The sequence below is a fragment of the Accipiter gentilis genome, chromosome 21, assembly GCF_929443795.1.
Source record: "Accipiter gentilis chromosome 21, bAccGen1.1, whole genome shotgun sequence".
In the NCBI taxonomy this organism is placed as follows: domain Eukaryota; kingdom Metazoa; phylum Chordata; class Aves; order Accipitriformes; family Accipitridae; genus Astur; species Astur gentilis.
In genome coordinates this window covers 6,773,149-6,799,004 of record NC_064900.1, presented here as the reverse complement: position 1 = coordinate 6,799,004, position 25,856 = coordinate 6,773,149, and the positions used below count along the sequence as shown (strand labels likewise).

General features: G+C 44.9%; 2 protein-coding genes across 2 annotated transcripts in view; one reads left to right on the top strand and one right to left on the bottom strand.

The window, feature by feature from the left end:
- CFAP44 (cilia and flagella associated protein 44) overlaps window positions 1-4,569 on the bottom strand; it is a 47,060-nt gene extending 42,491 nt beyond the window's left edge. Inside the window, exon 1 of the mRNA XM_049824840.1 lies at window positions 4,532-4,569. Coding sequence (XP_049680797.1) covers window positions 4,532-4,547 — 16 coding nt within the window. The 5' untranslated portion in view covers window positions 4,548-4,569. The remainder of the gene's footprint in view (window positions 1-4,531) is intronic.
- Window positions 4,570-5,185: 616 nt separating this feature from the next.
- On the top strand, window positions 5,186-24,200 carry ILDR1 (immunoglobulin like domain containing receptor 1). The gene is made up of 8 exons (XM_049824854.1): window positions 5,186-5,327; window positions 8,337-8,507; window positions 10,485-10,634; window positions 11,372-11,491; window positions 11,645-11,791; window positions 16,178-16,309; window positions 18,108-18,919; window positions 19,979-24,200. The coding sequence occupies exons 1-8, from the start codon at window positions 5,273-5,275 to the stop codon at window positions 20,018-20,020; spliced, it is 1,629 nt and encodes a 542-aa protein (XP_049680811.1). The 5' UTR covers window positions 5,186-5,272; the 3' UTR covers window positions 20,021-24,200.
- Window positions 24,201-25,856: the final 1,656 nt, after the last annotated feature.

Here is a 25,856-nt window from a genome sequence, read left to right as displayed (position 1 = left end):
TTTAAGGCATTTCAGACTTTTCAAGTATTTCAGGAAAGGCTAAGTGTCCAAACATAATGCCATCCACCAGAAGGACAGTGAGGGAAAAGAAATTTTGTCGATATGTCATTCATGTCACTATATAGTCAACCTGCCCTACTTGATCTTCATCCAAAGGTTCTGAGTCTCTGCCAGAGTCTGACTTTCCTCATAATTTCATTTAAGAACTAAAATGAGCTTTTACCCCTCAGGAATGCTGAGAAAACTTGAAAATAGACATACAGAAGGTTTTATGTTCAGAAAACAAATCAAAAGAAAACAATTGCAATATTTCTCAATATATTTAAAAGAAATTCATGAGTTTTTAATGGGGTAACAGAACTGATATCACTGAAGTTGAAGAAATAGTTACAGACTAGTTGCATAAACATATAGTGGAGTGTTCAGAGACCTGAATTCTAATTCCAAACCCAGTAATGGTGTACAATTTGTATCAGCCATTTCACCTCTGGCTGTCTCAGTTATCTCTTGTGAAAAATGAGATAATAATACTTACCCATCTTAGCAAAGTGTTTTGATATCCATAGAGAAAAGTGCTATAAAATTTCAAATTATTGTAACTAATTAGCAATCATTTATCTTCTAAAAATTAAGACTATCATAGTTTTCATTATAAATTAATTCCTATCTGGAAAATGCTTTAGGCTGAAAGAGGGTATGAACATTTCTGCCTGCGTTGATATCTGGGTTCTAGTTAAAGAAAGCTATTGCAATGTTCACTGTGCATATTACCGTGATGGAGTTCAAGCACTGTGCCAAAACAAATTTTGAATTTAAAGACTCTGAGGAGGCTCAAAGGAGGGGACACATCTACTTTGGTTGCAGATTGTGGGTTTCATGGGTTGACTGATCCAGAAAACTTTTGCATAGGTTCACTGTGACAAAGGTATGCATCTCTCTCTGCTGATTTTCTTTTCCTGTTTTTTTTTAAGACAGTTTTCCTAAATAAGCTAGAATTAAGGTTTTTGATACTGAAAACTGAGATAGTGGCGAGTAGAACTGGTGTGAAGTAGGGAGAAAAACCAAGCTGGCAACCAGACATTTTTGCCAACACTAATTATACACTATGCCTGACCAGGAAAGTATTAGGGTTTTTTCCCCTAGTCCTAGTAATTCAAGATACAGACCTGAAACACTACACAGATCCACATCAGTTCCATTACTTAGCTTTCTAAGAACTCACTCAGGAGCAAATTCATGTTTTCTTTGTTTCAGTGGCCAGTGCTATAAGTTGTGAATTTCAGCTAAGCTCCACTTTCTTTCAAATTGTCTTTCTCTTAGCTATGTTCTCAAAAGCCACAGCTTACCCCATGTCCTGGTTTCAGCTGGGATAGAGTTAATTTTCTTTCTAGTAGCTGGTACAGTGCTATGTTTTGGGTTCAGTATGAGAAGAATGTTGATAACACACTGATGTTTTCAGTTTTTGCCAAGTAATGTTTAGACTAAGTCAAGGATTTTTCAGCTTCTCATGCCCAGCCAGCAAGAAGGCTGGAGGGGCACAAGAAGTTGGGAGGGGACACAGCCAGGACAGCTGACCCAAATTGGCCAAAGGGATATTCCATACCATATGATGTCATGCCCAGTGTATAAACTGGAAGCAGTTGGCCAGGGCGGGGCGGCGCAGATCGCTGCTCAGGAACTAACTAGGTATGTGTCGGCGAGTGCTGAGAAATTGCATTGTGCATCACTTGTTTTGTATATTCCAATCCTTTCATTATTATTATTGTCATTTTATTATTATTATAATTTTCTTCCTTTTTGTCCTATTAAACTGTCTTTATCTCAACCCATGAATTTTACTACTTTTTTTTTTGTTTTCCTGATTCTCTCTCTCATCCCACTGGGTGGGGGGAGTGAGTAAGCAGCTGCATGCCAGCTAGTTGCCCACTGGGGTTAAACCATGACACCTCAGAATGGAGAAATACGTTCATTCGGGTATATTTTTTCAGTTAGTTTAAAACTATGATGCTTCTTTGCAATTCTGCTGCCACGCAGAATCCTTGTATATAGGAGCTTCTCAAAAATTGTCAGTGAATTTGGACATTAAGAGATTTCTCATCTCAGGCAATTGTCTCATTTATTCAAAATACAGGATATTAAATCAAATGGGTGTTTATTTGGTAACACATAAATAAATTCACTGAGATGACACCACTTGCTTTGTATGTTGTCATCCTACATTTTTCCTCTTTCCAGAAAAAAAGGTGTTTAAATGTGTAAGCTTCATAAATGCAGTGCTTGCCTTCATAAATCCCATGACTGTCACTTCAACTGCATAAAATGGATCAAATTAAATAATGATCAAAATGCGGTCTGCAGTTTTACTTTAGAAACTGAACATATCTAGCAGTTATTATTTCAACCTGTCTCTGCCCCACCATTAACTGTGTGACAGTCCTTCAAAGACATCACCTATCTCACCTCAGCTTTTACATCTACAGAAAAGTGATAATCAATTTTGTCTACTAATTCAGGATATATAGAAATAGGGAACTATTACTGCAGAACATAACTGCAGTGCTATTAGTACTAGTAATAAACAAGAGATTAAAAAGTGATCCCTACACTGTGCTACTCCTTCAGGATTTCATTTTTTGGTTCATTCTAAAACGTGCAAATTTTTGTAGAAAAGCTTTGGCCACTAGTGGGCTTTGCAAAAAAAAGATTGTCTTGTGCGTTATTCCTTTACTTGTCTTTATTCCATGTGAAGGAACTCATGGTTTGTCCCAGAACTTTCTTTTGCTTTATTGCTTCCAATCCTGACTCCTCTTAGCACTGTACTACGAGCCTTCCAGGCTACACTCTGCTATCTTTCTGGCCTGGGGGTAACACTGGCCTAAAATAATGACTGCAACATTTGGCTGTCATGAGGGGTGTCTGCCATGAGGAATTACATACTAATTGTCTGTTCCAGGCTGAGGCATCTTCTTCAAGTCTAGCTCTGCTTTGGATATGTCCCATTTCTTCCCACCTGCCAAGCCCTGCTTGTTTAATTCATCTTCAGATACAGTCCCCTTAGCAGTTTTTTCTGAGAGTCTTCCATTTCTTTATGAAAAACAGCACACCATTGAACAACTCCCTCAGCATTCCTTTTAGCCATCAGACCACATCAGAGTACAACAGCAATTTACTCGGCAGCTGCTGAGCACAACATGTGCAAGCAGTAGTTTTGCAAAACTTACTTTCATACAAAAAAATGTAAAGTCTTTTAGTGCTTATATACACAAAGAAAAATATCCAAGTGTAAATCAGGCATAGCTACCCAATGCTGCCTGTGTATCATTATCAGTCAGCATTACTACAAAATTAGTAATAAATTCAGTTTTAGGCAATCAACCCAAAATCCGAAGGAAGACATTTTTTTGTACTAGAAAATATTGAGATCTCTCTTACAATAGCTAGAAGACTTGAGAGAAAGGAGAATAACAGAAGATATCCATTCTCACAGCAGTTAAGGTTAAGTTTATAAAATATTTACTAGTCAGAGACAGAGACAGCAAGGATAAAGCTACAAAGCAGGATCTAGACACATCGCCTTTATCCTAGCCCCATTGTCTCTTTTCCCCCCTCCCACCAGAGAGAGAAAAGAAGTGGACAGGAGACCCCTGCTTAGAACCTCACTATTGCTATATTGCACATATTCAAAATATTTTCCTATAAAATTAGGAGAAATAAAACCTAACTCTAATTTCCAACCTTACAGCTAAAGTAGTCCTCTGTATGATCCAGATGCCCTAGCTCTGTCTCATGTAAGCAAACATTTCAAGTCTCTGAAGGTCTGCTTTGTGGGTAAAGGTTACCAGGTTTTTATTAGGCAGAAACAGGTGACATCACCACAGTTACTTATTAACTTACAGTATAAAGGAAAATCATAAAAATTAACATGAGAGCAGTGCCACAAACGCAACAGGTAATAAAACTAACTGCCTCGCACACGTAAAGCAAAACCAGCAAGTCCCACATTTCAAATGAAGTACGGGATGGCCTGTCTCAGCTGCAGAATATTCATTCCTGTTTCACCTTTCCGAAGTTAAGCACCTACATGAGAATAAAGGCTTTTCTTTTCCAAAAGCCTCTGTGTAGGAAGACTGGTCCCACACAGACTTCAGCATGCAAAGGTGATGGCGCCGGCCTCGCACAGAGGTGCGGGCCCAGCGCTCTTCCAAGGCCACCTTCCACCTGGACACCAGCCAAAGGCCACGGCCAGGCAGAAGCGCCCGTGACAGGCTGTTTTGCGGGGGATGGCAAAGGGGCGGGCAAGGAACACCTAGAGCTCCTCAGGGAGAGCGGGGCGGGGGGGAGCCCCTGAGGGGAGGGTGCCAGAGAGGGAACCCGGGGAGACGAAGCCCGGCAGTGGGCAGCGGCGGGTGCATGAGGAGCGGGGTGGCTACCGACGGGTGGGGGGACGACGACAGGTCCGTGGGACGCGGGGACACGCGGGAGCCTGCCCCGAGGGGCGATGCAGGCCCCGACCCTCCCCACCACCCCGTACCTGGGGCCGCCTCCATGGCGGCGTTACCGGTATCCAGGCAACCGCTCCCGCGGCGCGCAGAGCGCTCAGGGAGTTGTAGAGAGGAGGAGGCGGCGTGCGCATGCGCCGACTCGCGGGGCGTGTCCGTCAGGAGGTGGCGGGGGGGGGGACTGGCACCTGCGGGCGGCCGTTACCCGGTGTAACGGCTGGAGCTGAGAGGACGCACCACAGCTCCGGCTCCGCCATCAATTAGAGGGGCTGGTGGGCGCGGGTTGGTTTGCTCGTTGGTGGTTTTTTTTGTTAAAGGAACGTCTCTTTTGGCCACCGTTGCGGTCTTTTCAAAACTCAGCGGGAAAACGAGGTTAATTCCCTAAACTTTCTGCCCACAAGACGAAGCGAGCGCTCCCGTCGGTTACGGCGTCTTTCTCCAGACGGCAGAGCTCGGGCGAAACTTCGCGCCCCTGTGTCCTTATCTTCACATACACCTGTGTGCGCACTTTATATTTATTGTTCTTAAAAGCAGTTTCTGAAGCTGGCGGCTGGTTCCTGAAGTATTTTGCCTGGCTTTGCGGCGGAGGGTGCGGGTGCCGAAGCGGGGAGGCGTACCTGCCGCCGGGCGGGCGCTGAGGGGCCGCGGAGGGAGGGGACTGCGGCCGGCGGCGGCGCCCGGCCCTGGGACAGGTGCCACGGGAAGGGGAGGGCCCGTGGGCGCGGCGGGGTGGCCCGGCCCGACGTCCCCGGGCGGGTGGAGGAGGCCGCGCCATGGCCCAGCGCGGGCGCTGCCGGTGGGCGCTGCTGCTGGCCTGGCTGCCGGCCGGTGAGTGAGGGCCGCGCCGGGGAGGCGGCGGTGGCGGCGGGGTCCCGGTCCCCTCCGGGGCCCCTCCCCGCCCCGGGACACCCCTGTGGCACAGGGGGCCGGGGCCCGGGAGGCGCCGTCCGGATTTGCCCGGGGTTAACGTGGGGCGGGGGGGAGCGACGGCGGCGGCCCCGCGGCGAGCGGAAGGGGTGGCCTGGCCCGGGCGAGCGTTGTTTTCCCCCCTTGGTTTCCTTCCCCGGCGGGCGGAAGAGCGGGGCTTTCCCGAGGTGGGTGCGAAAGCCATGCGGAGAGGAGTTTCGTTACCCCAAAGGTGCGGCTAGCTGCTCACCTAGGAGGAAGTGGCCGCTGGCTTCCTGGCAGCCTCCAGTATCGCTCGTGTGCGGCCGGCTCGGTTTGGACCGGAGCACGGGGTGCAAGCACAAAGGGGTTCCCCTTTGGCTTGTGAGAAGCGCCCACCCCAGCCTTTGCTGCTAGCTCAGCAGCCCCAGCCTCTTTGGGGTTCTGGTGTAGCTGCAGAGCTTCCTTACCTGCTAGATACATGCTTGTATGGAGATAGGAGCTCACCTCCGTGTCCACAGGCGGCCTTCAGCAAGCAGAGTCCTTTCTGCCAAGCTTTGCAGGTTGCCTGACAGCTTCTGATCTCCTGTAGGAAATACAATGATCGTTTTCCTTCTTGGACGCCTGGGTCTTTGCTGATGGTTTAACTTTAAATACCAAAGTTCAGTTTTTCACAGAGAACCAGTAAAAGAAGCAAAAAAATATGCAGGTATGCTTGTTGATTGTCTTGCTTGACAGCCACCTTCCTGCATGATATGCTAGCTAAAACTTGGCTTCACTGGCTCTGAAGGTTAGTGTCTTCAAAGCAAAGCCGTAGGCCTGAGGAAGCCGTTAACTTACAAAGTTGGTAGTGTCCAGCTTTGTTCTTTCCAACCAGGGTAAGAAGGATAGCAGTGTGCAGCGGAGTAATGCAGTCCAAGTTTAGGAACCGGCCTTAATTTCACATCTTTTCAGTTTTCTTGGAGGAGGTTAGTATGAAGCATCAGACACGCAGAGAAATCCGACTGTCCTCTGGTGGGAATAGTAGGGTTTTAACCTCTTTAGAAAGTAAGGAACTTATTTTTCAACTCTGACTCTTTTGCAGAAGAGAGGTAACAAGAAAGGATCCCTTTAATAAAGAGCTTTGGTTTCTGTAAGTGAAAAGCACATAGTGATTTTGAGTATTTTATTCTTGCCGGAGAGATGTTGCTGTAGGAAACCATGGAAAATCTCTTCTGTTTCCATGATCCTTGACAGGTCAGAATTCATATGGGAATTAATCTGATTGACAATGAGATCAAGGTTTTGCCAATCTTGAGAGTTTGGATTTTGGGTTGGTTTCTCGTGATTTCCTGCAGTAAGATCCTGTGGGTCAGCTATTTCACAAAGAAAGCTGAAACATGATGTGTTGAAGTACAATGCTCTTAAATAAGAGCAACTGTAACTACCTGTGACCAGTCTGGACCTTGCTGTGCTACAGCATTACAAAAACTGGAGATCCTTGGTTTTGCTAGAGTTTTGCACAGCTGCTGGTATTTCTGTGTTTAAGTGCATGTGCATATATCTTAGTTTTCAGAAAAGCCTTGGACTCAGAGTTTACCCTGGTCCTCTGTGTGTTTATGTGGTATTTTTAAGGCAAGTAAGTTTGCTCTGCCCATGCTTTGAGTTGGCTAACCAGGAGTCTGTTTCAAACCAGAAACTGAACGAGTACTGCATTGATGATATCCCACTGCAGAATTACTTGTTGAGGCAGCCTTGCACCTCTGCAGCATGTTTTCCACTGGGTGGAAACTGACTGAGCTCATATTTGCCTGGAACGTACTGTGGAGGTACAGCCTAAGACGACACTGAAAGAATGATGCTTGCAGTTGTGGTCCAAATGTTACTACATAGTCCCTTGTTCCCTTGTGCGCTCTCATCCTGAAAACATGGAGTAGAGGGAAAGCCTTTGAATATGCAATAAAAATCAAGTGTTGGTTTATGGAGAACCTTTCAGTTGGTACCTTCCAAGCCTCCCCCTTTCCTTCCCTCCTTTCCTGCTGTCGTGCTCCCCAGTTAAGAAGCGACTAGCATTGCACTGCAACCCCTGCCCTGTTCTCCAGGCTGTATTCCAGACAGGGCATCCCACACTTGCTCCGCACTGTTTGTATTTCCTTATCAAAGGCAACTGGTGATAACTTCGCTATTGTTAATGACAAGCACAACTTACTGTATTATCAAAGTTTAAATAAGATAGAGATGTCTCTGGAGTGTGGCTAAAATAAAGCATGGCTTATGAGAAACTTTTAAAACGTTCCTCAGTGGGTGCAGCTGCTTGGATAGAAAATGCTGTAAAGATTGTTATGGATAAGTTCTAAACTTACGTAACAACAGCTTCATTAAAAAGGAGAAAAACTGTAATTCATGTATGTTGTTCTGAAGTGGCGATAAACAGATTAAGTTTAACTATGATGTTACAGCCCAAAAGCTGTATTGTCTTAATCCTGGTCACCATTAGATGCCATTCTGATGACTGTCTTAGCGAGATCTTGATAAAATTCATTTGGTGTTTATATGAACAGATGGTGCTGCAGAATTTTTCTGGTTAGGATGACAAGCATCCTGTGTGCTTCTGGGCCCAACGAATTATCTCCCTCAGCTGGGAGGGACAGTGTTCCCCATGCAGAAGGAGAACACAGAGTGATGTGCTACATAATGACTACTAATAGTTGCTTTGGAGAAAATAATTCAGTCTGTAAGGCAGGCTAATGCAGCTGGCTCAAGCTGCCTTCTGTCAGGGAAAGATGGGACTCGTACTCTAACTAGCGTTTCTAACTCTGTATGGCTTCACCAGTGGGGCTGGTGAGGTCCATAGGGGCAGGTCCTGGATGAGGCCAAGGGAGATGTACTTTGATTGTTGTCTGGTACAGAGCGAAAGTCGTGATGTGTGGTCTGTTCCTGCAGGCTGACTGCCTTCTGTGTTCTCATTTGCAGGTTGCCTCTCCCTTCTGGTGACAGTGCAGGATGTTGAGCGTTATACTACCTTATTTGCCACCGTCGTCCTCAAGTGTGACTATAGCACCTCAGCTCAGCTGCAGGACGTGGTAGTGACCTGGCGCTTCAAATCCTTCTGCAAGGACCCCATCTTTGACTACTACTCAGTCTGTAAGTGTCAGGCTTGTCCTCCAAGGAATCCCTCTTCAAACGGAAAGGAAGAGGAAGGTAGACTTACTGCATAATACAGGCTTTTGATCTCTTCCTGCCCACAAACCAGAAATCCCAGCCAAAGCAGCTCATTTGTCCTTTTTGTCATCAACTCAGAAGGCAGAGAGGCTCAGCCATGTTTGACTTCTCAGTCTTGGCAGCCCCATCTTATGCTTCAGCATGTTTGAAAGCAAGGGCCCTGCAACAAGTGGACTTTATGACTCCATGGGGGACCCCATGGTTGGAGCTAGATACCTGTGACCAGGTGTTACTGATTTTAGAAAGTAGAAGAAACATGCGTTATGGAAGGCAGAAAGACTTCTAAGTAATAACATTTAGTACTGGTGGCAGCACTTCATGTGCGGACATTCTGGTGTGTGCAGCCTTAATTCAGGAGTGTTTAAGATGATTCTTAAAATGGTATGCAAACTGCATTCTGGGGTGCATCAAACACAGTATAACCAGCTGGTCAAAAGAGGTTATGATCCCACTATATTTAGCATTGGTGTGGCCTCACCTTGAATACTGTATGCAGTAGTAGAGAAGTGCAGAGGGAGGTGCTGATCTCTTCTTCCTGGTATCTGGTGATAGATGTGTGGGAATGGTTCAAAGCTGTGTCAGGGGAGGTTCAGACTTGACATTAGGAAATATTTCTTTACAGAGAGGGTAGTCAAACACTGCAACAGGCTTCCTAGAGAGGTGGTCGATGCCCCAAGCATGTCAGTGTTGGGGAGCAACAAGAGGCAGTTGGACAATGCCCTTAATAACATGCTTTAACTTTTGGTCAGCCATGAAGTGGTCAGGCATTTGGACTAGATCACCATTGTAGGTCCCTTCCAGCTGAATTCAACTCTCTTCTCTCTCTCTCCCCCCCACCCCCCCCTTCCCCCCTTCTCTTCAATCCTTGCAGCATGTTTAAGCTGGCCAACCTTGGCTTAACTAACACTTAAAACTGAGCTCAGAGTGGGAGTGTGGACTTGTTTGGTGTCTTGGTGCCCAAACTCTCCTTTATGCAGCCTGGATGGGTTGGTTAGGCATGTTACCAAGCGCTCTATAGCCCTGTCCACAAGCAGGTGGGTCCATGGCTCTGCTGATCCCAGCATAATGCGAGTGCTCTGAGCCCAGGCTCAAGCTAATAGTCCCCAAAAGGAACAGAGAGCAGGAAGGTCACAGTGTTTGCTTAGTTGGGTCTGCTCTTCATGATCCATTGTAGATACAGCAGCGGAGAAGCCTTTGACAAGCTTTGTGCTCTCCTCTCTTCATTGCAAGCCCTTTACAGACAATGCTGGCTGTATCAGTTGTCTCCCCAAATCTTAGCTCTCAAATACTTGGCAATTCAATGTTACTTTATATTGTGAGTCTGTCATAAGACCATTGCACAGAAATGGCCTCTAGTCCTCCATTAATTCTGTTAGGTGTCTCTACACATAATCCTTAGCTGGAATCAGATGATGGATTCTTTTCTGTCTTTATGAGCCCCACAGCATCTAATGGGTTACAGGAGGGAAAGGGAGACAATCCCTACAGCAGTTCATGTATGTCTAGAGGTTTTATTTGGCCAATAAACACGCTTTTGTTTTAGTCCCAGTACTCCTGGGAGTTTTGCGACTTTTTTTCCTTGCAGTTTATCTTCATACTGGGAGCTGCCTACCACCATTACCTTCTTTCTACTGTTGATCTTTCAGTTGTGAGTGAAGGAGGCATTTCCTCTGCAGTTCCTGCATTTGCAAAATCTCTGCCATTCCTGTGGCTCTACCTCTGTTTGCTTTTGAGTACTCCAAAGCAACTTGTCCTTGCTGGTTTGAAGCCATACCTTGTATTACTAAACTAAAGCAAATGCACACATGCATTCAAGAGTTTCTCTGCTGCTCACAAGGGGATAGAAATTGGTCCTTTGAAATAACTTTTGACAACTTATTTGGTGATGTGTGTTTGTAGCATACCAGGCCGGTTTAGCTCTTGGCCAGGACCCATCTGATGACTGCAATGACAGCCAGCGAAAGGTGCGCATTGTCATCCAGAAGTATGGGCAGAAGGAGCCTGTGCTGGGTATCGACTACCAACAACGAAAGATCACCATTCAGAACCGTAAGTGACTTGACCTCCCAGGCAGGCAGTGAACTCGGTAACTATCCAATATCTGGGCCTACTAAGTGAAGAGAAGCATAAACATGGCTAATGTAATCTGTAGCTTCCATATTCTCTGAGATGGCAGTGGAATAAGAGCTGTGAAGGGCCCTGACCCCAGCTGGCCTGAGGGTGTTGGAGGCACCACAAGCTACGGTTGAGCTGAGGATGCCTGAGCATTTTGCTGAAGAGCACAAAAATAAGCTGAGGAGCCCAGAGGCTAGGAAACAGTTCTTTCTTCTAAGAAGTACTGCATAATTGTCCAGGTGTATTATATGCTCCCTGCTGTCCCTGGAGCAATAGCTGTTGCTTCTGCCAGAAGAGTTATTGGGATGGCTGGACTAACAGGGACAATGATCTGTGTTCCAAAACCAGTAGGGTTGGCAGCAGCTGGTATCTGTTAACATCTATCATCCAGCAGCACGCTGGTTATTTCACTCCACACAGAACTAGTCCTGCTTCTAAATAGCATTGCCTTCCAGCAACACAAAGAAAAAAGGGACTGGCAGTTAATGCTGTTTATGGGAGTTCTCAATGGACTCAAATGGGATTGTTTGAAGGTGATGGCTACACTTGGGAAGAGGGGAGATGCAGTACTGTACGTCACCTGCAGGCAGAAGGCCTTCTCAGAGTGGGGCCTGAAAGTAGTGTCTCTCAGTCCCCAATAGCCCGCTGACTTCTCGGTCCCTCTCCCACAGGGGCAGACCTTGTCATCAGTGAGGTCATGTGGTGGGACCACGGCATGTACTACTGCGCTGTGGAAGCACCAGGAGACACCTCAGGTGATCCAGACAAAGAAGTTAAGCTGATTGTTCTCCGTAAGTGCCTGTGGTTTGTTGCCTGGGTGGCAGGTATCTCCTCCTGTTCTCTTCCTCCCCACTCCAAGATGTCTCCAGCAGTGGAGAGGTGCTCAGTAACTTACTTATGCCCAGGTACATCAGGATCCTCTTTCTCTCTCGTTTTTTCCATAGACTGGCTCACAGTACTCCTCATCATTCTCGGTGGCCTCCTCCTCCTTCTTCTGATTGGAGTATGCTGGTGCCAGTGCTGCCCCCAGTATTGCTGCTGCCACGTCCCATGTGTCTGCTGCCCAACCCGGTGCTGCTGTAATGAGGAAGGTGAGGTTCAAGCAAATGTGCATCCATTCATGGCTTCTGTCAAGACAAAATCTTGACTGGGAGCTTGCTGAGCTCCACTTTCTCCCTCCAGTTCAGCATCCATACAGACTGAGACATTTCTTTGGCCAATGTGACCTCCATGACCAGCTTATCTGAGTTTAGAGGAGGGGAGCTAGGATACGTGGAGCCCATCTTGCCCCTCTGTGTCCTACTTTCAGAAGTTCCTCCTCACTCACATCTTGCTACCAACTTCTTTCATGTCATCCAGGTCATGATCAGCTCTCTTGTATGAGTAGCTCAGGACTTTTCTTCCCTGTCTTGTGGTTCATATGCCTGTGAGTGTGAGGAAGGCAAGCAAATGACTTGGTACTACTCTCCAAACTGGCCTAACCTGCAAGTGTGTTGCTCTGAGAGGTAATTATGTAAAAACTGGAATTTTCTATCTTCATGTTATTTTCAGAGCTGCTCCTTCTACAAGAAAAAGGTTTTGTTTGTTTTTCTTTGGGGAAGGAAGTGAGGAGAAGGAAAGGAGAAAGATGGTCTCTCTTGGTGGTCAATGGTGCAAATGCATTCTGAGGCTTTGAGGGTCAAGAGAAACTTTGTTGTGTGTCATTTTTAGCAATAATAAAGATTCTGCAGCCAGACCCTGTTCTGTTAGTGAGGCCACCCTTTGAATTTTGACTACTAAGGTCATATAACCTCTGTGTTCCTGTAACTGAAACTTAGTAGCAACACAAAGTAGACTGAACCCCCCTACAGTTTACACAATCTGACAGGAACAAAATGCAACAAATACATTTATTTATCACTGAAATCACCAGATTTTTCCCTGGATGCTACAAGGAGAGGATTTATGAACAAGGAGCTGTGTTTTTGGTTTCCCTTTACTTGTGAAAGAGCTATTTGCTATATCTTGGGAGTTAGTAAGCTGTTTTAGAGTTTAGAGTTTTGGATTTAAGCGTAATTTGCTTAGCCCTTGCAAAGAGCATCCCTCTTATTGCTAAAAAAACAAAACAAAACTCTTTCTGGGGGCTTTACAGGCTGTCAAGTAGAATGTGTGGTATTGAGGAGGCTATGGAAATTCGGCAGAAAAATTAGTTTCCATGAAGGGAGAGAGAGGTGATGGAGATGAAGGACTCACACCTCCAGACTTCCTAGTTCTCATCAAAACAGGCATTCAGAATATGTGTGAGCTCCTTTTTGGTTTTCTGTGTTGTAGAAGATGATAGCATATTCTAGACTGCTGCTGTTGTCTTTCCTGCCTCCTGTTGAGGATAGGTAGGAGGGATTCTTGTAGGGTTCCCAAAGCCTCTCCCTGTTCCAGCCACCTTGACTGGCTGCTGGATTCTGTGGCTGTAATTTTTATCCCAGCTGTCTGCCCTCTTTATTCACTTTGTAAGGTATCTTTGTGCCTGCTCCCTTCCTCTAGCACACCTTCTCTTCACTCCAGCCTGCCTCTGACTTACCTTTTTGCACTCCAAGAAATGAACTGGAGGCCTTAAAAACCACAAGACGATACATACAGGGGGCCTCTTACAGAACAGTCCTGAGGAATAGCAGTTTCATACAACTGAAGAGAAGGCAGAAATCCTCAACTAAGTCTTACGAGTTACAGTGTAAGCCCAGTACGGGTGATTTCTTCCACATTATTGGCCACTAGAGGGTAGCCTAGATCTGCTGAACAGTCATAGATGCCATTGAGGCAAGGTAATTCTGGGTGGCTTAAGTCAGGTCGTTAACTAACAGGATTTGGAACCTAGTAATAAAAGAAGTGCATTGTTTGAGTAATTCAGAATTGGTGTACAGAAATATTAAACATGCCCCAGGAGCAAGCCAATTACATTCCCCATGGAAAGCTCTGAGAAAAGCCCACCAGGGTAAATATACGTATGACCTCCTTCTGTTTCTATTAGTTCCTTTTCTACTGTGGACTTCTTCCACTAATGAATTGGTGCAAAATAGGATATACTTGCACCTGGGTCTGACTAGGTTGGAAAATTTTTTTTATTTTTTTAATTTTTTTTTTATAATTGGGTAATTGGCCCAGCAGCTGTAAAGTCTGTCAAAGGTGAAGAACAACCTTTCTCAGCAGGGAGTAAGTGGAGGGAACAACATGACATTCTGCCAAAGTTTTATAGCAGGTATGAGTTTTGGAATTACAGTGAATCTGACCTTCCTTAGATAAATATGTTCACTTTAAAAAGAGATCTGTAACTTTATTTCCATTCTGCAGGTGGGGAACCAGAGTATATATTGGGTTCAAACTAGAAGGCAAAGTATCTGGGGAAGAAAGAGAGATGAAGGTAGTGAAGGAATTCCAAGGATAATTCTGTATTTGTTCAGCTGTAGGGAGAGATCGGAGAATTACAGGGACAGGATGACTTTGGTCCTAGTGACTGCCTTCATACCCTAAGGAGGGGAACCCTAAGTAGGTATGCCCACAGCTGCTGGGTCTTTTACTCCTCAGTCAAAGACTATGGTCAAAACCCAGGCACATGCGCTCAGCAGATTCTAGGACATTCTCAAGGTGATAATTAGAGGAACGTGAGAGGAAGAGATAAGGCCTTTCCCTTCTTTTTATCCTTTTTCCTCTTTTTCTCTTCCTCTAAGTTTGAAACCTAAACTGGAGGAAAATCCCTTGGGGAAAAAAGAATAATGAAGCATGTTTGACATAAAATGCTTGAAAGCTGCTACCTCAGGCCACACAGCTTTGAAGAAAAATCAGAGTATTAGGATTAAAAACCCTGAAGTTTCCAGCTTTGTAGTTCACTCCGGTTGGAGCCAGGCTGGGGAGGGGGAGGGAGTTAGGAGTGGAGAACGAAGTGGAGCCGCATGAACTGTGGGGAAAGGGAAGGATGTGTTGAGAGGCATGGTCAGTCCGATTTGCTGCAAGTGGTACTCTGTGTAAATTCAGTGAAACAGCTAAAGGAGGACATGTTTAATAACTGGAGTGCTGCCTGAAATGGAGAGCTCAGTCCCAAAGAGCACGCAGTCTAAATGGTGCCTGCTGCAGATGAACCCAGGGGACAGAATTAATTGGAGCTCAGCTGTAGCCTGGTTTCTTAAAGAAGCAAGGCTTATGCAGTCAACCTGTCTGTCTATCCCCTGTCTCTTTCCCTCCAATAGCTTTTAATTTCATCAGCCAACCTCAGCCAGATTTATCAGAGGGGTAAAAGTCTCAAAGGCAATTACGTTCCTATCTGTCTCCTGAACTGTATAGCCAGTGTTGTTCTGTTCATGCCCGACCAGAGAAGAGACTGCAGTAAAAGCCTGACACTTCTGAAACTCCACAGAAGCCATATAAGAGAAATTTTGTGAAGGCTGTGCTGCAGGAAAACTTCACCCAGTAAGGACAGACAAACCATGCAGAGTCAGGCTCTGTAAGGTCTGGGGCTTGCAGAGTTTACTTGCTCATAAACTTAAGTTTTGATTGACTATGGTAGAAGGAGTAAGTTTCTGTAAGATGTTTTTAGTTATTTGCAAAAAAGCAGCAGCAATGAACAATAGTTTTGAAGACAGGGATGGTGAGGTTGTCTGCATAGAGGTGAGATGGAAGCGCTGAAAAAAGTGAAGTGGAATTGGAGCCTGACCCCACAAGTAGGGGACTGGAGTTAGCAGTGATGGAAAAACAGTGAGAGAGAGAAATTTACACTGAGTTGCTCTTTTGGCACACTGGACATTGCTGTTGAGAACAGGAAATGTAGTTTATTCACTAGTTTGATCACTCTGTCCTAAGGGATTTAATCTGAGAGTCATGCTAAGTTAAATTACAGAGAGGGACAAGAGTGGTTGAAAGACTAGAAAGGGAGAAGCTGGACAGTGCATCTCTGAGTGCCCTATTTGTGGAACAGAGAGGAAATGATGGAGTATGGTGTGGAAAATATGATCTGAACAGACTCTACATGAAGGTGGCAGAAAAAGGCCTTGTTTAGCTGTAAATCAAAGCCAAAAGTGGGAAAGGACCAATGATGAGCTGAAAGACTTTTGAGAGGGAAAACAGTGTGGTATGTCTTGCTGTGTGAAACATTATTTCCCACCTTTCTGCAACTGTACTCATAATTACAGGGCAGGTGGAAGTCTTGCATTTGGTTGTGCTGTGTACTTAATCATAGTGCCATTTGTTCCCAGTTGCTGGAGCTGTACCCCGAATGTCAGGCAGTAACCCTTTTCTTCTGTTTTAGGTATCTTTATGAAGCTATACAACTTTGTATTGGAATTTCCTGTGCTCTATTTTACCTTTGTCATAGGGTGGAGAGAACTCTTCATTCTGTGAATTTCCTCTATCTGATCACATCCAAAGGCTACAGTCCATCAGGCAAAACGGTATGTGGTCTGCAAATTGTTCTCTCCGGATAGATGCTGTAAGCTTTCTTCTTCCTTTTACAGTACTGGAACGGCATCGGTTCATGAAGCAGGCTCAGGCACTTGCACCTTGGATGTCACCCAACATGTTCTATGGAGGTGGCGACAGGAACTCGCAACTTTCCTCTTACCAGCTGAACCCTCTACTGCAACAAGGTAAGACCATGGGCATCATTTCAGAGGGAAAGCAGGATGAGAAACAGGTAACTTCTCAGGGAGGTTCAGCAGTGAGGCTTTAGCCTCTCTACTACAAAAGAGAGAAGGATGTTCCTAGCATTACTCTATGTCCTAGCATGACAGCTCTGCTACATCTGCAGGGTGCTATAGACTTACCTGGGTTGATAAATACAGCCTATCCATCTTAAGTGCCTTGCTAAGCTCAGTGCTGGGTGAAGTAGTTTAATGCTAACTAAGGTATATCTGTGCTACACCCCAACAACTGCAGGGTAAATATACCCAGCTTATCTCACTTCATGTGGTAGAGGAGAGTACTGTCTCTTTGTTCTGCTGTGCTGGTCACGGTCAACTCCTTATAGCCAAAACTGACATGACAAGTGAGGTGCAATTTGTTTGAGTTCTTATCAAATGTCTAGTCTTCAAATGATTAAGGGCAAACTGCCTTCTGTGCGATAGATCTAGCCTGCATGCAGCAAAAAATGAAGGACTCTTAATGAACCAGGAAGAATTTCCCAGTTGTTCTGCCCCAAAATTGCTTGTATTAGTGGTATTTATTTGTAACTTTAATGGAGGAGGGAAGATCAAGTCTCTGAAGACCTAGAGAAATAAGCAATAAAATAACTTATTACCAGTAATATTATTTAATTGCCCAAGGAAAATAGGGCAATACAGCATAATGACTTTTATCAAATAAATAGAACATATTTTTAGTCTGAAAATATTTCAGATGAAATTCAGAAATTTTTCATCACTATACAGCAGTCACAGATTTACTCTGTGTCTGATGTGTCTTACCTGTTGTTTGAAGAAATAGTTTGCAAACATCTTAAATGCTAGATTCAAGAAGTTTGAGTATATACTTTTTTAGCCTGCTAGTTAATTGTACACTTACCATTTTTCCTAGTCAAGGCATCACTTTTCCTTAGGAAGATCTGGTGACTGAGCCACCATGATTTAAGACAGAATACACTTGAGTCTTCTCAAGGAAATCCATGTGCATGCTGGCAGAAAATGGGCAAGTCAGTTCCTCAGCCTAGGTTTTCACAGTCCTTGAATCTCCTGTGCTTAAGTTTCCCTTAAATTTGTTTCAGGTCAGCTTTTTAGAGATGTTGCATAGAAGGGACCTCTAAGGTCACCTAGTCCTACCTCTTGCTCAAAGCAGAACTGTCAGCAACCTCAGTCACATCAGCTGTGGCTTTGTCCAGCTGAGTCTTGGAAACCTGCAAGGATGGAGATTCCATTACTTCTTTGTGTAACTGTTCCAGAGCTGGACCAGTCTCCTAGTGAAGAAACTTCTCCATTTGCTACTTATATCTATTCATACATGTGTGTCTGTATGTGTGCATACATATAAAAATTTCTTTTTCTTTTGCAGCATTGGTTCATATTTATTCCAGTTCAATGAGGTATAAGAGAAAACACTATGAACTTTCTCTGATTTTTTAAAAATAAAATTTGGTATCAATGCTGTAGGAAAAAAAATGTTCCTCTCTCTAAATACATAAACTGTATTTCCATGTGTGCTGGATGACTTTCATTTCTTACCTCTGTGGTGCCCAAAACACAGATCATGCTGCAACTTGCTACTCTTTGCACCTCACCTTGCATGGTCTGGATGTGCTGGCTGGGGTGCTTGAGACTCATGCAGCTCTTGCAGTGAGGAAGAGCAGGAGGAGAGAGGCTCAAAAGAGACTCAGCCAGGATTATTAGTGCAGAAGGGCCCTCTGTTTACTTTTTTCTCTTGACTTGCTGTGTTCTCTTGTGCTTTTATCCTTAGATGTGTCTCTGCAGAACAGTCTTCCACTGGTGCAGCCACAAACTCAGCTTTCCCCTAACAAGGGTGTTTTGGACTATCTGGAGTCTGAAATCCAAAACATTAACATGTCACAGCTCCGGCCACCTTCCCACCAGCAGCAGGGTGTGCAGCCCAGCTTGCTGTCCTCCCTGAGCTCTGAGATCATGCCACCTCCTCTCACTGATCACATCTCTTCCATCCATGGGAGCAGCAGCTCCTCACGGCCACAGAGAGCTGCCCATGCCCCCAGACCCTGGGACTCTGCAGTGGAGGACAGGAGGGAAAACCGGAGGTGGCCCTTGCCTTCCAGTGGGGATTCTCATTCCAGCTACAATCGGGAGCCCTGGGACAGGCAGCAAGAGAACCATCCTCAGAGGCAGAGGACAGGCGGCTACAATGGCAGGCTCCAGCACTCCAGACGGGATATGTCACCCTCACGCCAGGCTGAGAGGGGCAAGAGCAGCAGCAGCAGCTGCAGTTTCTATCCAGAGGAGGCCAAGGAGCACTCCAGCCGCCACCATCGTGGCTGGAGACAGGGGCCCACAGGGAGGCGAGACTACCAGCACCACACCAGGAGGAGCAATAACTCAGGTCAGCGGCGGCACAGCTACTCTCCTCCTTCTCGCCGTGGGTCGTGGAGCTCCTCAGAAGAGCAAGTCCGTCTCCCAGCGACAAATCGCAGGCTGCGGCACCGGTCTCGGGAATGGCCAGAAGATAAACCCCCCAGTTATCGCTCATTAGAAATCATCCCGGGTCGGGACAAGAAGCACAAATGTAGTGCAGGGCCACGCTCGGTGAGTCAGTTGCCTTTTTACTTTCCCATCTAAGGGAAGAGGTGTGTTTTGGGGAGTGAGAGTGAATGTTTGTTACTTTCTGCAGTCTGTTGTCTATCAAAAGGATGGTAAGGAGCACTGGGTGCCTACACAGCTGGGTTACAAAGAGGCTGCCGAGTTCCCTGCCTTCAGGCATGCATTGCATGGCTATAGTGTGTTCAGGGGCAAAGTGAGCAGTCAAATAAAGGAGGTCACCTATCATGTCCAACACCGGGTGACCTTATACCCTCTCACTCCCGACCTCACCTGGAGGCATTTGGGGGTCTATGTATGTGTTGGTGTTAGAGTAGTTGTTCTGGCACTGCCTGGGGAGAAAGCACTTCTAGAGTAGGCAGCAGTACTGAGTATCCCTCTGCAACCCTCTCTGATGTTGGCTTACTTCTGATTTCCTTTAACATGTGCATGATTCCTCTATTGTTGATCTCCAACATTTAATTTTTATAGTATCTTGGTGATATTTTTAAGATGGTTCATATGCGAAAGCATCCAGGTAAGATGCCTAAAGCTACATGAAATAAGCTTTAAGATCATGGGTGGCTATAGTGGTAAGAAATGTGTGATCCTCCAGGCCAGGTGGAAGAGAATGGCTTGCTTGCTGGGACTCCTGAGAACTGAACGTGCGTTATATGGGCAGTGAACAGCTATTGTTCACAGCTCATCTTGTCAGTTTACGCTGGGACTAGATTTCAGGGAGCAACCTAAGTGTGAAAAGTTTCATATCCAATTGCTAGTCTTCAAGTTAAACAGGGTATTCCCCCTTAAAAAATGAAGGTTTTTTTTAAATAAAAAAAATGTTGTGTCCCTTATCACATATATGCAGAATTTTACCAGGTGGGAGTCTTCTCAAAGGGCTGTATTTTGCACATTATCATCTTCCCTTCTGAGTTTTGGAAGGAAGTGCAGTTCTAGTCCCGGCTGGGATGTGTGTATGTATGAATGGTTTTGTTATGGTGCAGGTAGGAAGACATATGATTTCCATTCATACTTCCTTGTTCCTGAATGTTTTGTTTTCTCTTACAGGACAGAGGAAGTTCCCACAGTGGAAGAAGCATAGTCATTTAACACCATACTGAAAAAACTAAGATTCCCACTGGACTCCTCTTAGCTTTTCTACTATGTAGGTTGGGATGGCTGCTTTTGATTGAACAGACAACCAGCAAAAAAAACAGATGAAGCAGCTTCCACTTAGACTTACAACTCTGAAGAATCTATGTCTAGTGCCCATGAAAGCAATACATAACCCATTTTTATTCTTGCTGTGATTTGGAAACTTAGGTTTGCAATGGTCTGTGGTACGTTCAAAACATTCTATTGGAAACAGCAGATTTTTTCAGTAAATGGTATATTCCCAATCTTTAAAGAGAGATACCCATTGTCTTTGTTAGGTCCCCTGGCACTGTGAGAAGCCCAGTCCATAGAATGCTCATCCTTTGCACACCAGTTACTGGAGAAGGGCTCCCATGATCACAGAGTTGTAAAGTCACAGGACAGTAGAATAATTTAGGTTGGAAGAGGCCTCTGGAGGTCCTCTGATCCGGTCCCCTGAGAGGTCGGTGAAGAGAGGCATAGCATCTCCTTTCTAAGGCACCTCTGTTGTGCTTCAGAATGTGTAATGTTTGCTGCTTCTGCCTGCCTGCTCAGCATAGTTGGGCAGTTGCTTCCTTTTGTCCCCAGTAAGCCTCTCTCCCAAAAAGAAGGATCACAGTGTTGGAAGGATGTTTGACTGCCTGAATAAGGGCTCACTAGCACATCTGCAAATTGCCAGCTTATCCTCCCTATACTGACTGAAACAACCTGCCCTACTTTACGCTTAGACCTTAGTGCCTTAAAATATATTTGTTCTAGCCTTTAACTCAGACTTGAATTTATCTGTAAACTTAAAGGGCTAAATTTACCAAGGTTTGGCTGTCCCTACAGGGACTGAGCAAGGTATGACGACTGTCCCTCACACTATGGACCAGAATTTCCTTCAACTCTAGGAAGCGTGGCTTTGGTGGATATATCGTTCCTAAGCCGTGTACCCTTTTCCATGCATTTTATATGCTCCATTTGCTCTCTGTGCCGTCGTATGCATGGGATGGGATAAAGGGCTCTGAAGAAGTCTTACAGTCACCATTTTTACTATTCTTGATCTTTACCCTGACACTTATACCAACTCGGCATATGTGGTGCATCTGATCTGTAGCTAGATTGCAGGGTTTTCTCATCTCTCACCTTGCAACTAGAACACAGAATTTCTCTATGCTCTGAGACCAGTTGTGAAGGAGAAGAACTTGGCATTTCTCCTTGATGTGATTCATCCACTGTTTTCATTTAAAATGTGCTGGAAAAAGAGAGGTTCTCTGGATGCTGGATGCTTCCACGGGAAACTGGCTTGCCAAAGGCACTTCTTGGCTTCAAGAGACTCAGCTGTTGGCAAGAAGCTTTTGGAGCATCTTGTTAATTATTTTGTAACCCAGAGGTACTAGAGATTGGCCAGTACCAATGACAGTATTTCCTAGCTTATTTCCCAGCCAGTGCCACATGGACACTTGCTACTATTTGTTCTTTAGTGTCCTAATTACTGATGTGCTTATGCTTTCTCTTGGAAGACTGGCTCGGAGAGGCTTTCACTTGCAAACCCTTTTTTTCTTTGGACAATGATGGGAAACATCACACTTGGAGCAAATGCTCGTAGCTGGATATCCAATGCAGTTGCTGGTCAAGCGAAGGCTACTACAGGGAGTGCTCGTTTTCCTACAGTTTCTTGGCTGACAGTGCTTATTTCTAATTCCTGTGTATGGAGATAAAGCAGGAGGAACCACTAGCTTCTCTGTTTGACTTTGTTTCAGAAACAGAGGCCTAATTTTGAAGACAGAGGGGCTGTTTGCCGGGAGTTGATGGCTAGCACAAAAAAGAGCTAAAAGAGTAAAAAGACTAACTCCAAAGTTTGAATCCAAGAAAGGAACGCTGTGTTAAGCATGGTCCTTGTCTACATTAGATGCAAACTGTGAATAATGTGAACTGACCCATGAGTTACATCTGAAATACAGGGAATTAAGTGTGTTCACAGAACTTGCAAAGCTGGTATTGCTCTTGAATCTGGTTCTCAGCCACTGGCTGTGAATCATTTTTATTCTTATTTAATGACATGAGGATTTTATGCACCCTCTCTTCTATGATGGGCTAGTATTTTTATTAGTTAAGAGGAGTTTATGGTGACTGCAATGACAGAAAACAATGGGGCTCCTTCTTCTGAAACTAGCATCCTGTTTTTACTTTAGCATTGCCCTCTGGTGACTTTTAGCAGATACCCAGGGCCCTGCAGATACTACCCTTGGAAGCTGAATTGGTGGTTTGGAGTTTGACTCTCTCCTTATGCTTCCAATAGGTCCATATATCATGCAGGACAACTTCTTCTTGTCATCTCAACCCAGCCCAAATGTCCAGGTTTCAGGGAAGGGCTGCCCATTTCTCCAACAAGAGTAGAGGCTATGGAAACATCAGGTGAGATCCCAAGATGGTAGGATGGGAAAGAGTTGACTTTCCTTCGCATACAAGCGTGTATAAGCCAACCTGTGTCCAGCAAGTTTTCCCAAGTTTCCCCTCACACAGCAAGAAAACCCATATGACTGTGTAACAGTAGCAGCTGTTGAAGCTTGCTGCTGTAGTATGAGCGCACTAACTGCAGAGGTTGTGCTTTTTTACCTAAATCCTATGAAGGAGCCCCCCATCTTTATTTCTTCCTCTAGTTCCCATAATTGAGCTAGGGTGACTAATTGTAGATTGTGTGAACACATTTGTGCTGTATGAAGTCTGAAGAGTTTTATCTTGATCATACTTGAGCTCCTGTTCATATTTATAGAAACATTAAACAAAACTCTTCAGGGACAATTGATTGTATCTCACTCTTAATTCTGTAACTTCTTAAATTGTGACAGAAGTAGATTAGGTTATCCAGCAGGGAAGCAGAAATGGCACCATGTTTACTGGTCCACAGACCACTGTGGTTCATAAAACACTAGTTAGTGGGCTGTGAAATAATGCAAAGGAAATCTATATATGCATGCTTTACAACTGCAAGCAGACAGAAAAGTGGGAAGGAAATAGTCTCTGCTTTGAGTGCTTATTTCTAGTTTTAATTGGCTATAAATGAAAGCCATTGTGACAACACTATACAATACTATGTGGACTCTTTTTTCCAGTAAGATCACAGGGTCTTTGACTTTTAAAAAGAGAGTGAGAATTGAGCAGCTCAAATACTGCACACTGAAAGAAATAATGGTAGGAAATAGCCTAGCCTTGTTCTTTGCAATTTATTCATGCTTAATTTTTCAGCCATTCCAAAGAACTGATGTTCGTATGTCAGCCCATTTGTGATGAAAAAAGTTGAATATGTTTCACATATGGGAGTTACTGCCATTCTAGACTTTTGTTCTTCCTGCCATGCAGCTGAAGGAATATACCTTACCCCCAAGAATGAATTTTCTGTCTCAGATAAGGTGCCTTGACAGCCACTGGAGTTACCCTAATTTAAAATAATAATGTAATGAGTAAGTGACCATGCCACATGGGGCAGATAAGGATGTCCATGCTGCTCCTGTCAGCTGTTTTCCACCTCAGACCAGAGATTCATAAGAGATATAAAAAATAATGTAATTTTTCTTTGATTAAGAAAGGACTTAGAGTATCTGGGTTTCTTGCTTATTTGCAGAGTGCCCTGCTATGCCGGAATGCCGTTCCAGGAATGGAGGGCAAGGGCTGCTTCTTGTGCAATCATTGATCTGGTCTTGGCAAGTGCCTGTTTGGCAGCAGAAAGTGCTGAAATGCCCAGTTGCTATCTCTGGGATTGTATTCGTGATAGCACTAGCTAAAGTTAGCCTAACTTCAGGCAGGGGGAAGTTACCTTGTGTGATAACAACCACAATGCAAAGCTTTTCAGCAGTATGTATTACTACATAGGGTAGCTAAGTCCCCTCTGTGTTACTACCTCCAGCAGCACATCAGTTTAAAACACCCACTTAATAAGGTTAGAGCCTTCCATTTGTCGACCCGACAAAGGAGAAAGATGACACTTGAGGTTACATTAAATTAACCCCCACAAGTAATGAGTGTTCGTTGCTATTTCTGCAAAGTTTAATGCCTATAATGTGCCTTGTGCTGGTCTTCTGAATATCATTCCAGCTGTAAAAGCAGATGGTAAATGTGCAGATTCTCTTCAATGACTGTCAAATGTTTAATTAAAATACAAGAGAACTTTCAACCAGTTGCTCTTGTGTGTTCTTCCTAGACCATAAATTGCTTTTTAGTGTTTGCACCAGAAGTGGAACTGAAAAGTCTCTGTTCTTCCTTCTGGAATTAACCTTGTTATACATTAGTAAGAATTTTCTGTTGTTATTTTTGGGACAAAAATGAGAAATGGTGTGTTTGTATGGGGGATTTTTTGTTGTTGTTCTTATTTTGGGAGACTTCTTTCTTTGTTTTTCTAAGAAAGAAGATAATTTGAATAAATACACACCAAGAGAGTGGAGAACCATTGGCAGCCTTCTTTAATGATGTGACCCACTAGCAATTGCTGACTTGGCTGCCATGTCTGTCAAACCGGAACGCTTACTATTTGGTTCTAAAGTACTTTGAGCTCCACGAGAAGAAAAGTCTTCCAGAAATTTTGCTTGGTTGATAAATGAAGATACTGGTTGAGCTTTTCCCACTTTCCACGTGTGACAGTCACCTGACAAATAAGTGGCTGACATAAGAATGGAGGTCTGTTGGATCTCACACAGTAGGCTTAATTTATGCCTCATGTCCTCACCATTCCCTTTAGCTAATGCCCTTTGTAGCTCAGTGTTGCAGCCTTTCTCTCTCTTCCCCCTACTGCTCAGTGGTTGCATATGCCAAATACAGATAGTTGGCCTGACTGAAGACCCAATGGGCACTTGGAACTTGAGCTATGGGAAAACACACCCTACAGCTGCAATGCAGCCACTTTCTGACAGGGACCAGGTCCTCAGGGAGCCTGGGGAGAAGTTATCATAGAATGGTTTCGGTTGGAAAGGACCTTTAAAGATCATCTCATCTTCCCTGGGCAGCGACATGTTTCACTAGATCAGGTTGCTCAAAGTCCCATACAACCTGGCCTTGAACACTTCCAATGATAGGGTGTCTGCAACTTCTCTGGGCCACCTGCTCCAGTGCCTCACCACCCTCACAGTGAAGAGTTTCTTCCTTGTATCTAATCTAAATCTACCCTCTTTCAGTTTAAAGCCATTACCCCTTGTCCTGTCGCTACCTGCCCTTGTAAAAAGTCCCTCTCCAGCTTTCTTGTAGGCCCTCCTTAGGTGCTGAAAGCTGCTATAAGGTGCCCCAGAGGCTTCTCTTCTCCAGGCTGAACAACCCCAACTGTCTCAGCCTGTCTTCATAGAAGAGGTGCTCCGGCCCTCTGATCATCTTTGTGGCCCTCCTCTGGACTCATTCCATGTCCCTCTTACGCTGTGGGCCCCACAGCTGAACACAGTTCTCCAGGTGGGGTCTCACAAGAGCAGAGTAGAGGGAGAGAATCACCTCCCTCAACCTGCCAGTCACACTTCTTTTGATGCAGCCCAGGATACGGTTGGCTTTCTGGGCTGCAAATGGACATTGCTGGGTCATGTTGAGCTGCTTGTCAGCTGACACCCCAAGTCCTTCTCTGCAGGGCTGCTCTCAAACCATTCTTTGCCCAGCCTGTATTTGTGCTTAGAATTGCCCCGACCCATGTGCAGGACCTTGCACTTGGCCTTGTTGAACTTCATGAGGTTTGCACAGGCCCACCTCTCAAGCCTGTCAAGGTCCCTCTGGATGGCATCCCTTCCCTCCAGTGTGTCAACTGCACTAGAGCTTAGTGTCATCAGCAAACTTGCTGAGGGTGCACTCAATCCCACTG

Coding starts and splice junctions, on each gene's coding strand:
- ILDR1 (XM_049824854.1), top strand. CDS start 5,273: ATGGCCCAGCGCGGGCGCTGCCGGTGGGCGCTGCTGCTGGCCTGGCTG. Junction 5,328..8,336: donor GCTGGCCTGGCTGCCGGCCG/GTGAGTGAGGGC, acceptor TCTCATTTGCAG/GTTGCCTCTCCCTTCTGGTG. Junction 10,635..11,371: donor AAAGATCACCATTCAGAACC/GTAAGTGACTTG, acceptor CCTCTCCCACAG/GGGCAGACCTTGTCATCAGT.